The sequence below is a fragment of the Echeneis naucrates genome, chromosome 18, assembly GCF_900963305.1.
Source record: "Echeneis naucrates chromosome 18, fEcheNa1.1, whole genome shotgun sequence".
In the NCBI taxonomy this organism is placed as follows: domain Eukaryota; kingdom Metazoa; phylum Chordata; class Actinopteri; order Carangiformes; family Echeneidae; genus Echeneis; species Echeneis naucrates.
This window is the reverse complement of record NC_042528.1, coordinates 1733850-1747493: the sequence shown is the minus strand read 5'-3', so window position 1 is coordinate 1747493 and position 13644 is coordinate 1733850. Positions and strand designations below refer to the sequence as shown.

The window sequence follows — 13644 nt, the reverse complement described above, 5'->3', positions numbered from 1 at the left end:
AATCTCTAATTCTTGTACATTTTTTGGCAACAGGATGGATTTAATTGTCCCAAACACAAGGACACAACGAAAGCATTCTGTAAGAGGGATGTTTCTCACCTTGGGTTTCTTTTTGTCTGACAACTCTGACAGACAGGAGATTGTCATCCTTGATGGGAGGGTCTTGCTCTTGTCCTGGAGGTCTGGGGCCTCCTGGTTACTGCAGGGTGAAGGGAGTGACCCTCCATCCTCTGGTCCAAGTTGGACCTCTGGGTCACCCTCGAATTCAGGCTCTAACGCTGGGTCCTCCAGGAGAGGCTGGGGGTCTGGGAGAGGTGGGAGATCAAAGAGGGACTGGGAGTGGGGGAGGAATGGGTGATCATAGATATTTTGTGAGATGTTGGTAGAATTTAAATCTGGGAGGCCTGAAGGACTTGTTGACGTTTGCGGTGGAGGTTTTTTGGGTTTAGGTTTTTTCATGACTTTGTAGATGTTGCCCAGGGGCACAGGCCGGTCCACGGGTGAGGCAGGAGGCGAGTCAGGGCCAAGGGGGGAAGTGGAGGAAGGGGAAGGAGACTTAAGGAGGAGATTAATGGGCCGCTTTGGCAAGGGGGGCTTGACAGCAACAGGTGGTTTGGGTTTTGGCAGAGTGGGTGGAGGACTGGGATCTTCACCAAGGTCTCGGCCATGCTGTTCTTCTTCGATGGTGTCAGACGCACCATCAGGGCAGTCCTCTAAGTCCCCACGAGAGACCGAGCGAAGTCGAATTGTTTTCAGCTCATTCTGGGTAACTACAGGCAAAGCCTGTGACGAACCGGGGCTGATTTTTCCTGGTTTTGCTGCTGTTGAGGTGTCAGAGTGCCGCCTGCTGGCCTTTTGCTTTGGTTTGATCGATGACAGCTCCAGATGTGCATTTCCTGGCATCTCAAAGGACAGTCGAGACCTTGCCACCGGGTCCTTGGGTGACGGTAGAGATGATTTCCTTTCTGGGATCTTTGGGCGCATCCTACAGCCAGATGTCCCTAAAGTCCCCTGACTGGCTACGTGACTGAGTGGAACAGTTGGTGTGGGAGTCTCCGACTGGCTGGAATAACCACTTGATGGGGACATGAGCCCTGGGGGTTTGAAGGGTGAGGAAGCCTTGACATCAGTTTCCATGGAGAGCTGCGAAGGCGAAGTGGCTCTGGAAGTGGAGGGAGAGTCAAGAAGGGACTCGGAGCTACCTCTGACTTTCATACATTCAATCACTGTGGTACCCGTTGCTGTGCTGGAGCCTGATAGAGACCTGGAGAGGAAAAGACAACTGCATTACTAAAAAAAAAAAAAAAAAAAATTCAATACTTGTCAATAGTGTAGTTTATTTTCCTACCTGTAGGGGTCATTCTTCCACTCCCCCAACTGCCAATCAGCAGGGAAAGTAAGCTCTGTCTCTCCTTCCCTCTCTGGTGGCTGAACTTCCAGACTCGGGGGTCCGTCACTGCCTCCATGGCTCATCTCCCGCTCACTAACACTGGGTTTAGATTTGCTGGATGAGCTGGGCAGGAGAAAATCAGGCTGGAAGTCCGGGAAGTGGTCCCTGGGGATGTGCAGGCTCTTTGGGCGGCCATCCCGGTAAAGCGCGCCTTCATGGTGGATCCTTCCCTCGGCCTCTCCCAGGTTCTTCATTAGAGAGACGCTCCTAACAGGAGGCGGTGGCTTGCGCTTGGATTTCTTGAGTGAGATGGAGCGGGATCGCAGACGCAGGCGGCCATCGGCGCTGTAGTCCGAAGCGGTGACGGAGATTGTATCGGTGGTGCTGGCGCTGTCCTCGGAGCTCCCTCTAGGGTACAAGAGGGCGTAGTTCTCACTCAAACCTAAGAAGTGGTGTTGTTGCTGTTGGTGGTCTGTTAATGCCAAAGCATTCCCGTTCCCTGAAGACATGATGTTCCCGTCTGGCTGCCCCATTCCGCCTTCTGTGAAGCAGAACGAACCAGAATCCGTCGGTGTGGAAAGGGAACGCTCTCGGAACTTGAAGGCGTTCTGCGCCGCAATGGAACGCGCTGACCTTTCCCTCCCCCTCCCCGATTCCCCGACTCCCCCTCCGCCTCCACCTCTTCCTCCGTCGGCTGCAGCCCCTTCTGTCTCGCTCCGCTTCCCCATCATTGCCGCTGCCAGAGAAATCCCTGGCATGATATTCCCTCCTCTCCCTGAAGTGTCCGACACCGATGTGAACGAACTGGAATGTGAGCTCACCGATTGTCCCGAGCCCACCAACATCACCCCGTCCTGCATCCCCGCTCCCGTATTACCGATGATGCTGTGCTGTTTAGGAGGAACCGCCGGGCCTTTGTTCACGCTGTAATTATAAGGTTCGTTCCACGCTCCGGGAGAAAAGGTTGAGCCCTTAGGTCCGTTCCAAGAAGAGGAGGGTGTGTTTGAGCACAGCAGCCCAGAGTGGTCCATTGTGCTTGGGTGAAGTTGGCTCAGGGTACGCTGCTCTGAAGTATTATCTGTGGAGGAAGAAGCATAAACAAACATAAACTGATTATAAGAAATTAAAGAGACTGATTAATTGAAGAGGGAAAAATATCCAGAGGATGAAAAGATCATTAATGTAATAGAGTTTTAATCCAGTCTACAGTAATATAAAACTCAAAATAATGTTAGAAGGTGTCATGGGAATGGTGGAAATTGTGGAGATGTACCTACAACACGCAAAATCTATTAAATTATCAGATACATGTTAAGTTCTGCCTTTTCTTAACCCCATTCAGGTTAAACTGTTTTGTATCCGAACCCTTCACACGCCGTGACTGAGTGCTGCTGCAGCAATGAATAAACCAATTAGGCGTGAAGAGATCCTGGCTGCCGGCGACGCTGTCCTTCACTGAGCAAATACAGGGGAAAGAAATCATTAACTTTACATTACGACCTCCACATCTGATGGATAAAAAGCAGAAAACACACTGACAAAGGTGGCTGCTCGACAGAATGAGACATTTCAGTCGACTCCCACAAAGACAACGTTATGGGAGCATCAAAAATACCAAAGTGAAAATCATCTGTCACTAAAAGCTTGAAGTTAGTTGCTCTCTCCAAAGTTATCAAAGGAATTAGAAGGAGAACAAAAAGAAAATCAGCCGACACCACCAGAGTTTCGTCTGACACTGGGGGAGTAGTTAATGAGAAAAAGAAATTTCATTTTGAAGCGACCCCTTCTCTTCTTTTCCCGTCTCAGGCTGAAGGCGGTACACTGATTATATGAGCAGTAATGAGATCTGCAGCACGGAAAGACAAGAAAGAGGAAACTGAAGACAAGTCAAATAAAAAAAAAAAAAAAAACAACAACAACGGGACTTTAATGGCTGCACACAAACACAAACCTGCAGGTAAGGTTGTTTCGAGGTCAGAGTGCGTCTTCCTCAGGGGGAGGTTCTGGTGGGGGGTGTCTGAAACGGGCTCCAGGGAGTGGGGCTGTTGGGGGAAGGGGTCCCCTGGCGAGGGGGACGGGGACGGGGAGTGCTGCAGGAGGTCGACGCCGTGGAATTTCCCTCTTCCTCCTCCTCTTCCTCCTCTTCCTTCACCTGGAGCAGAAGAAAGAATATAAATACCGTGGGCGGGTACGGCAAGAAGAAGGGAAGACTCTGTGGTTTCGGTGGACGTGCGGTAAATTCAATAAAAGGCCTAAATCCAATCATGCTGCTGACATGGCAATAAAGTATTGGATTATGACTCTTGATAGATTGAGATGTTTAGAGAGAAATCTGATTTTGTGAGCATCGCCTGATTTGAGAGGATGAAGACAAATAGGATTTATTACTTCTCTGAGGCTCGATGCACTTACTGCATTCGTTTACTTCACTTAGGCAGGAAACAGGAGGCCGTTTAAGCAGCGTTAACTTCCAGGATACTTTGACCGCTCGGTTTTGTCTCTCCCAGGATCGCACGGCCCGAGTCCAGCCCAAATATCAGCGGATGCCATTTCCACAGTTCCACGTTGTGAAAATAAACTTTCTTTTTTTGGCTCGTAATGTATGAATCTTGTGAAACTGCACACACGATGCTTCTGCAAAAGTTCGAAAAATAAAGTCATGTCCTGCATATCAACAAATCCAGAGCCGAAGCCACGATGGACAAATTGAAGACAGTTGTTAAAGCCACCATAGTGAAATTGTCAGCGATTCAAATCTTCAGTAAACTTGATGAACGTGAGTCTGTTCAGAGCTCAGCGGACGGGAAAACCTTCACGTTTGTTTTGTGCATTTCCTGCCGTCATGTTTTAATCCAGAATGACTTAAAGCAGATGCCGCAGAAGGGCCCTGCTGTTCTGTTGTACTTCCTGTCCTTCTGATGTCTCGTCTCAGCGGACAGTAATCCGATGAGTCATCACAGGCGACGGGGACTCACTTGATTACCTCAATGACACGCGGCGCGGCGCGGCCCCCCACCTCTCTGCATAACTCAGTCGGCCTCCTATTAAGCCCTCAGCTATGTTTTATGTCCGATGTTAAACATTTATCCCCTTCAACAGAGCGATGCCGTTAGGAGTTGTGTTTTTCCACAGTGCAGTGAGACACAAACAGACAATAAGTGAAACAAACAAACAACAACAAAAAAACCAAAACGAGTTATTCACCGATGACAGATGTTGAAATCCAGAACTCCTGCTTTGCAGATTGTAAAGCGATGAGACAAACTGAGAAATCGCACAAAAAAATCGCACAAAACAACCCCCCCCCAACAGTCCTGTGAAGTACAAAAGACGTTCAGCGTCTGTCTTTTTGTTGCCTCTCGGGGGACACCATGCTGCCCTCCTTCCGTTTTGTTTCTGGTTGTGCGTTCCCCGTCGCCGTGGTTGTGTATCAATTATACATCCGAGCACTGAACAACAACACAGACTTACAAATGTTTGAGCGATCTGAGCGACCGACGCACAACATGGTGATTCTCTTAGCAAAAAAAAAAAAACATTTAATGAAGCTGAGCGTTAAGGCTTCAGGCTGCGTCGTCACAACAACACTGACAGACACACAAAGTTAATAAACAACCACAACAAAGTTTTGTGAATGTTTTGCTACACACCAAATGTTACCACAACTTGTTTTGTCATCGTTCATTCAGCTTAAAGGCCAAATCAAACATGTGAGCAGAAAAAGACTTGAATGTTGTGTTTTGTGTCTTCGTAGTCGATCTGCATCGCTTTGAAGAGATTTTGGATATTTTTGTTGTTGTTTCGTGTTTTTTTGCGGTTGTTTTGTGCCTCTCTTGGCATTTTGAGTCTTCCCCTGGGACCTGATATAAAAACTTTAAAAATCAAACTAGACATCCAGGAATGCCTTCAACTGCAGATCCGATGATCGGAGTCGGCAGAGTCTCGACACGACAACAGGTGATGTGAATCTGCTGAAAAGGAAAATCGGACAGCAGAGATCTAATTTTCCTGGAATTCATTAAATCCCTGATTCATCTGAGGTGGCGTTTAATCCGGCTTTAAATTCTACCTGAAAGAAAGGAAATCCATCCAGGTCGCCCTTCTCATTTTTCCTCTACCTTTTTTTTTTTATCTCAGCCAGTCATTCATTCATTTTTCCTCTGTTTATCTGTTTGGCGCTCTCCCTGAGGGCTGTTTAATGACTGTTCTCCTCCGAGCATGAATAAGTGAGAGCGTTTCTAAAGTCATCCAGCAGAGACTTAACTATGAGTCAACCACTCAGAGGAGCTAAATTTAACTCCCCTCTTTAATATGATTTGAGCGGCGAACACGTCCACTTCCTGTCTGGATTGACCTCGTCTGTGATCGCGGCGCCGCTCGGACGAGTCTGTGCGTTGCTCCTGCAGCCATTAATAAAGGACATTATTTCAGATATCTGCAGCATCATAATGTCCCTCAGACTCTGAGATTTGAGGCCGTGTCCTAAAGCGCAGTGGATATTGTATCAAAATTACTCACAACAAATGTAAATGTCTGAGTGACACTTTCAAACCTTTTTGAAGTGGATGTCAGCTGTTTCTGAGGTCAAAGGTCAAATAGGAAACTGAAAATCTTAAGTCAAAATGCATGAGAAGGCACAGAGAGACTGAAAAGAGATTTTTTTGTGTGTTTCTTTTACAACAATAAAGCGACGCGTGTGTGTCTGCTCCTCCGTCTCTCCTTGATTAGACTCATTTTTATTTATTCGTTAATCAAACGCATCAGTGCTTCATTTCCTCCTTATCAAATGTTTTGAATATGACTTTGCTGCGCTGAAAAACAAAAGTGCCTCTTTCTCTGATTGTCGGCGGTGACGACTTTGTGCGTTGATGAAGATCACGTCACGCAGTCTGATTATTGAATTCTGCCTTTTAAAGGTTAGTTCGGCAGCTTTTCAGGTAAATAAGACGCTCCACCAAACTGAAGTGTCTCTGAATGAGGCAATTAATCTGAACAAGCTTCCGATGAAAACACGGTTGCTCGTTTGACCTCGATCCAATTAGGGATTCCTTTACGTTGCCGTCCAGTAATGGCTTCAGCTTTTTCACAAGCGCCTCGACACGGAGTCAAAAGGATTTGCCCCGCCATCAGATTCCCGGTAAACTGAGAGGATTAGTCTGCAGCTCAGCAGCAGCAGCAGCAGCAGCGATGAACGGCCGTCTGTCTCCTCAAAACCTCGTTCACCGTCCGTCGTTCCTTTCTTTGTTTTATTGCTGCAAAACATTCAGTTATTTTGTCTCCCGCTGCTTTTATTGTTTACTGGTCTTCTGTTTTTTCAAATCAAACACGAAGACACACACAACAATGGTTTAACCAAAAAGTAACTGTTCAAAGAGATAAGCTGCCAGTTTCTGAGTTCACAGTGTCGCATTATACCGCAAACTGGTTTATATTTAAGGGGTGTCATTTCATGCCAGTGAAGTTAAAAAGTGATCATGATTCCTCCTTAAAAGTATGAAATGAAAACTAGCGCCCTCTAACTGATTTATGTTTCAGGTCATTCATGAAATTTCAGCAGAGTGGGAGGTGCAGACGAGGGAGGGAGCGGCGACTAAATGTTCTCTCATTATCCTTCCTTCCTTTCCTTTCTACATTTGTCTTTCCTTTAGTCTTGCATCGTCTTCACCGCTTCCTATCCACGCACTTCCTGCTGCTTTTCTTTTTTTTCCCGGGGAGGAGAGAGAGGAAGAGCGGCGAGTTACCATGGCAACAGCAAGCTGGCTGCAAGCTACCTGTACCGAAAGAGAGAGAAGGATGGAGGGAAAGAGACGAGGAGACGACAGACCGGGCGTCACGGCATCATCATTATTATTGTTATCATTCAACCAGCCCAAAAAAAGTGCATTCATAGGAAGTCAAGACGGAGTTTTGTCAGTCAATCTTTTGTCAGTTTGTCTTTCTCTGTGGAAGAAGGGAATACCCGCCGAGTCCAGCACCACAGGCATGCATAATTATACCTGACCTTCTGCTGCTCTACACAGTGGGTGAGGAGGGTGAGAGAGGTAGAGCGAGGACGACGGACAGAGGGGAGAGAGAGAGAGAGAAGAGAAGGAGCAGAGTCAGAGAGATATTTAACTATAAATGGAGATGTGTGAGGAGAAGGAGGGGAGAGGCTCCCGGTGACGAAGCAGTTGCTATGCCAAAACCCAGGAGGTGTGCGCACACACACACACACACACACACACAAATATATATAAACATGCACACACACATGTGCCAAGACACACACACACATGCACACAAAGTAAACAAGGAGGAGGCAAGTGGAAGCAGGAGTGTCAGAACGATGTTACTGAGGATGACCACAGCATACTAACAGCTCTGACAGCGCACACACACACACACACACACACACACACACAAAGAAGACGCACACAACTGATGCTGACTGCCAGAGATGGGCGCGGACGAAAGCAGATGTGATCATGGGAAGAAAATGTTCTCCATGTCAGATTTCATTTCTGCCGCGTTTTCCTTCCAAACTAACTCATGTCAATCTGGATCGGTGTGTGTGTGTGTGTGTGTGTGTGTGTGTGTGTGTGTGTGTGTCTGCGTCACCCAGATTAACCCCTGAGTTATCACTTCTAGCATGAATATAGAGATGATCCAAGCAATCTGAGAGTATGGAATAAAAAGTATGGCTTACATTCAATAATCACCTGACTGATTGAGCACCAACAGAAAGATTTGTATGTAAGTCTGACTGAAAGTCAAACGGACTTGAGGAACTTCTGCTTCTTTACTCGACTGCGACAGTTCAAAGTCGAATTATACTGATGTGACCTCCGAGGAGATTTAAATTCACATTTATTTTGCATTTCCCTTCAGCCAAAAAAGATTCCCGGGACGCTCCCTTTTAACACTGACTCTCAGAGGAAAAACAGGCTCCCTTGACAGCGACAACAAATGTCAAGAAGGAAAATGTTTTTGCCGTCTGCTTTTAGCTCAGAGGCTCGAAGCGCTCAGAACAAAGTCATCAGAAATCCGTTGACTGAAGAACAAGCTCCGGTTTAACTGAGGGCTTCAGTATTTATTTGGATATCGCTTTGTGCTCATTCTCAAATGACAAACAATCTAACAGCCGATAAATGCTGATTCATTTCCTATAAAAGCTCATCATGGGAGTAATTTGTTTCATTTTGGACTATTTGTGGGCGAAATTTCAATTAATTCTGATAAAAGCAACAGGCTACCAAAACAACCCACTATAATTAACCCCACAGCTTCCTTCACAGCAAATCACTGTCATAACTGTTAATATTAGTTTAGTTTTGTTTATTTGTTTGTTTTGAATAGTGGATCACTTGTTGTGTCAGACAAAGCCAAAAGTCCAAAGTCATTCAATGTCCAGTGATATAAAAGAGAAAGAAACAGAACTAAGTTCACATTTCAGCAGCGGCTCAACGCTCACACTGACACATTTTAGAGATATTTTCATTCTCAAACAAACAAAGACAACCTGAGCATCTTGCAGCTCACAGGTAAGGTGTAATTCTACAACGATTTCATGAAAACATCCTGGAGGCTAAATTGGATCAAATCTACATAAAAATCCCCCTGAAGGTGTTTCCTTTCTGTCCTGCTGACGTTGACCTTTATTTAAAGGGCAAAACACAAAAAATAGAGCCTGAAAAATGTCCCCCATCAGCTCCGAAAGGTATTTTATGAATGCAGCCATTATTGCAAAGGTTACATCCCGTTTTCCGGTTTGAGACCATTTCCTGGGTTGGGAATCGTACCTGTGATGTCGAGCGGTATGAAGTGGGCCGGCGTTCGCCTCCCCAGGTGCCAGCGGGGCTTCTCAGCGACGGGCGGCCCGGTGTTGGCGCTGCTGCTGCTGTTGTTGCTGCTCCAGCCCAGGGCGGGCCGATCGGAGCCGCAGGGGGACGGGGACGGGGACGGAGACAGGTCGGTCACGGACCTCAGGCCAAACACCGAGGAGGCGGTTTCATCTTCGTAGAGCTGCTTGGAGGCCGGCTGGAGGAAGGAGAAAGGGAACATTCGGGATTAGACTGTTGCGTTAACTGTGAAAAACTAAGAGATAAAACTCAAACATAAAGTTGTTCATGTGGAAATTCGTGTTTAGTTCTGATTATCTAAGAGGGACAGAAGCTGACGAGAAGCCGGCCCGGTCTGTGATGTCAATAGAAGGTGTAATTCCAGCTGAGAGGAAGCCGGCGTCGGTCAGCTGCCTGCTATTTAATGTGAAGCACCAACTGTCCCATCGCTGCCTAATCGCCCTGAAGCAAGGCATTCTGGGGCTGCTGCGGCACGGGAAGCACTCCGCTTCACCTCCGTCTGCTGAAATCCACGGCAGAAAGTCAAATCTCCCGAGGATCAGCCCAATCCTAATTGAAATTAGCCCGAAGGAAGGCGTTCACTTTTTAACGGCGCTGTTAAGCAGCTCGGCGACGTGCAGGAAATGTGCAGCCATCTTGCAGTAAAATCACCGCGGGGGGCGGGGGGCACCAAGCTGCCATAACGACACCGTTCAGGGAAACAGCCTGACAACTATTAGCAGCGAAAACAGAAGAGAGCAAATCAGTTTCTCATTCTGGATTATTCTAACAGAAGTCAGTTACACTGATATTCTGTTAGTCCCTTAAATACATATTTATATCCTCTCAGTCAGTAATAAATCTGGGATTTTTATTCAAAATAGCACTGATGTCATTTCTGTCTTTGTTTTTTTGTTTTTGCCACATATTAATTATATTTCCATCTGGAAGACGGAAAATCATTTGGCATTTGTTTACGGAAACCTGCTGAGAGTGTGAAAAGGATGATGACTAATTCTGACAAATTTGATGGAGGAGGGAGAGAACAACTCCTCAGTGCTGTGTGGGTAATTTCAGCTCCAGCCTTTTATATCAAAGCGGTGAGAGCAAAAGCAATGAGGCATTTTGTCACAACACGTACAGTTGAAACAGTGCTGGTGACACTTAAACAGTAATTTGTTCCCTACAAGGAGGAAATAATACTGTTATCAATTATAAAGCTCTCCATTCAAAATGTAGATGTACAGACTATACATTCTATTTTCTTATGTAGTGATCAACTCGTTTTCTTTTGCAGCTCTACTCTCCTTCTTAATAATAATAATTTCATTTTAGAACTTTTACTAATGACTGTTTAAATGTTTACTGCAGTGTGAAAACTACAGATAATATATTTTGGAGTATAAACAGTATGAGATCATTAAAGGTTACTGGAATTTAAAGTGCAACGGCGGCCTGACAGAAACGAATGAAACGACAAAAGCAGTTCGGCAGTTTGAAGCATGAGGAGGGTAAGAAAAGGGAAGTCAGGTGTCTGCTTCTCTAAAGTCAGAAGGAAAGAAAAAATAGAAATAAACTGTGGAGGAGAGTAAAAATAAAGGAGGCGGACAGAGTGACGTCCACTTTTCTTCTTCTGTGGTGGGAGAAAAGTGGAGAGGACAAGTGTGTGTGTGTGTGTGTGTGTGTGTAGCTGGAAGACAAATTCAGCTTTCATGGTTTTAAGAAAAGAGGGACAGGTGTGTGTTTTTGTGTGTTTGGCTATAAAATAAGAAAATGGTGTGATTGGGTTAGGGTTGTTTACCTTTGAGGGAGGATCGTGATCAAACACGACAGGTGTGAACCTGTCTGGATGTGTGTGTCTGTGTGTGTGTGTGTTTGTGTGTTTACCAGGAAGATGAAGTCGGGTCTCTTGTTGTTGAGGGAGATGGGCGAGTGGCTGAGCGAGGCGGACGTGTCGTCGGAGCTCTGAGAGGACGGATGTCTGAAGGTCTGACCGGTCAGCTTGGTGTCGTACAACTGCTCCTCAAAGTCTTGCACAGCAAACAGACACAAAAGAAGGAGGTCAGTGCAGCACAATAACAGTAGTGCGTGCAAACGCACACAGCAGATCTGTGATTTGCATGGTGGAGATCAGTTGTCCTGCTGATGCAGCTTCAGCTCAGGAACCTTAAACGCCTCCTTAAGTTTGTTTTTAATCCTCCTTTCTCTGCTTCCATTCATTCCTCCTCTTCCTCTCACTTTCAGTCTTTCTCTCCTGGTTTTGGACTTTTTCTCTCCCTCCTCCTGATATCTGCTTCTCCCTCCCCGGCAGCTTAGACGACTCTCCCTCAGGCCATTGTAAACAGATTCCTAACCCCCACCTCCTCTTCTTTCTCCTGCAGACACACACACGGAAACCACACTCCCCCTAAAACCCCTCAGCCAATCCTTTACCCCAACGCATACTCCCTGCCCACTCCCCAACCTCCACTCATCCCTAAAGCCCTTCAACACGCGCACGCACACACACACACACACACACACACACACAGCACCATCCTGCTGGCAGCTTGTGTGGAACAGCAGCGTCACGGAGGTATAGAGTTTTGGCTTGAACTTGCTCTCCTGGACAATATGGATTCTTTCATGGTTGGCGTACGGTTGCTTAGCAACACAATGGAGGGAGGGGGCGGGGAGGAGGGGGGGCATGGGTGACAACAACAGCCTGAAAGCAGCACCGACGGGATGATGGGAACAGCTGATGTTTTGATAAAGAGTCAGCCATTAAACCAGATAAACAGATAAATAATCTTAAAAAAATGACGTGCTGTTAATACAAGAGGACTTCTTTCCTCACATAGTTGGGTCATCAAGTTCTACAACAACAACAACAATAATAATAATAATAATAATAATAATATTAATAATATTAATGAATTGATTCACAGAGCAGATACCAAACATAGACACTCACTCAGTGAAAGGCTTTTATTCAACAGTAAAAAAAAAAGAAAAAAGAAAAGTAAAAAATAAATAAATAAAGGCATGGTATTAAAAAGTAAGAGCAGTAAAAAAAAAAAAAAAAAAAAAAAAGATGACATAACATAAAAGCAAGTCCACAAAAATGAGTTTTAAGAAGTGATTTAAAAGCAGCCACTGATCCTGCCTTATCTCCTCGGGCAGCGTATCCTTACAGTTCTGCTGCTGCTCTAATTAAAGCAGCACGCAGCTATTTAAAGGAAAAAATATAATATATATATTAAATAAATTTGTTGCCTGCAAAGTTCCCGTTACTGAGAGTGTGGCCGAAAAAGAAAAGCCAGGCTGTCTATGAAAGAGCTGAAACTAAGACCAGAAACTCATTTCCTGAGCTGATGAATCAGGGAGGAGGAGGGACATTTTCCCATACACTTCAATACAGTCTGACTTCTTTTTTCTTCTCAGCATCAGTTTCACTTTTCAGACCTGGATTCGAAGGATTTTTCTGACCGACTAAGATGAAACGATGAGTTTTCTGCCTGCTCAAAAAAATGAAGTCCATCATTCTCTCAGAAACCTTCGACGGGGATTTCCTGACAAAACCGTCCAAGAATGAAGTGAGACGATTCGTTAAACAGAACCGATTTACACATCCGGCTAAATATCCTGATCTTGTTTGATTACCACCAAAAGATATTATTAACAATAATAAACTACGTCTCAATAAAATGAGAAGAAGTCTGGAACTGTATTTTTCTTCATTTTAACAGCTTCTTCGCCTCCTGCCGTCTGTTTTTCAGCTCAGCGCCTCAAAGCTGGTAAACACATTCAAAACACGAAGGTTTGTTTCACGGAAAGTTTGGCAGGTGTCGGATTGGAGTCGGCGTTGGCGTTCCTGAGTAATGAATACGGAACCGTGAATAGAAATTAATATACGGCAACAACGCTGGAAAATACACACACAAAAAAAAAAAAAAGGATAATGATGTGTTTTTCGATGAGAGCAGACGTTCCACCCACCCACAGAGTTTGTGCCGTTTTTAAACACGTCCACGATCATTGCTGCCGACATCTTCACTCTGATAAACCGAAGATCGGACCGGAGATCAAGACGATACACCGGGAATCGCCTCACCTGGAGATGAGGATGGTCAAGATGCTGCTGAATTATTTTTAAAGTTGATCAAGTTTTTTTTTTTTTCCTGGCCAAAGCTCTGACTCATCGCTCCCTCCGCCTGAGGCCGCCGGCCCTCGACAAGCTCCAATTGAATCTGGATGGAATTAAAACTCCCACACATGGAGTTCCTCATTAATCCCGATAAGCGTCACGCACTCTGCAGAATCTGACTTGGTGATTCATCTGTTCCGTGTCGTGCCAGTTTCTAATGACGGGCGATAAATTGATTTCTCCGGCTTTTAATCCTTCGATAAGACCAACGTTTGGGTTTCCAGGTTGTGGAAAAACCTTCCACCTTTTCT

At 45.6% G+C, this 13644-nt stretch overlaps 1 protein-coding gene across 1 annotated transcript in view; it reads right to left on the bottom strand.

Annotated features, from left to right (window-relative positions):
* nhsl2 (NHS-like 2) overlaps window positions 1-13644 on the bottom strand; it is a 70370-nt gene that overhangs the window by 2749 nt on the left and 53977 nt on the right. Inside the window, exons 3-9 of the mRNA XM_029526918.1 lie at window positions 11095-11237; window positions 9169-9406; window positions 3342-3542; window positions 1898-2468; window positions 1349-1825; window positions 405-1264; window positions 100-314 (exon numbers count right to left, since the gene is read on the bottom strand). Coding sequence (XP_029382778.1) covers window positions 100-314; window positions 405-1264; window positions 1349-1825; window positions 1898-2468; window positions 3342-3542; window positions 9169-9406; window positions 11095-11237 — 2705 coding nt within the window. The remainder of the gene's footprint in view (window positions 1-99; window positions 315-404; window positions 1265-1348; window positions 1826-1897; window positions 2469-3341; window positions 3543-9168; window positions 9407-11094; window positions 11238-13644) is intronic.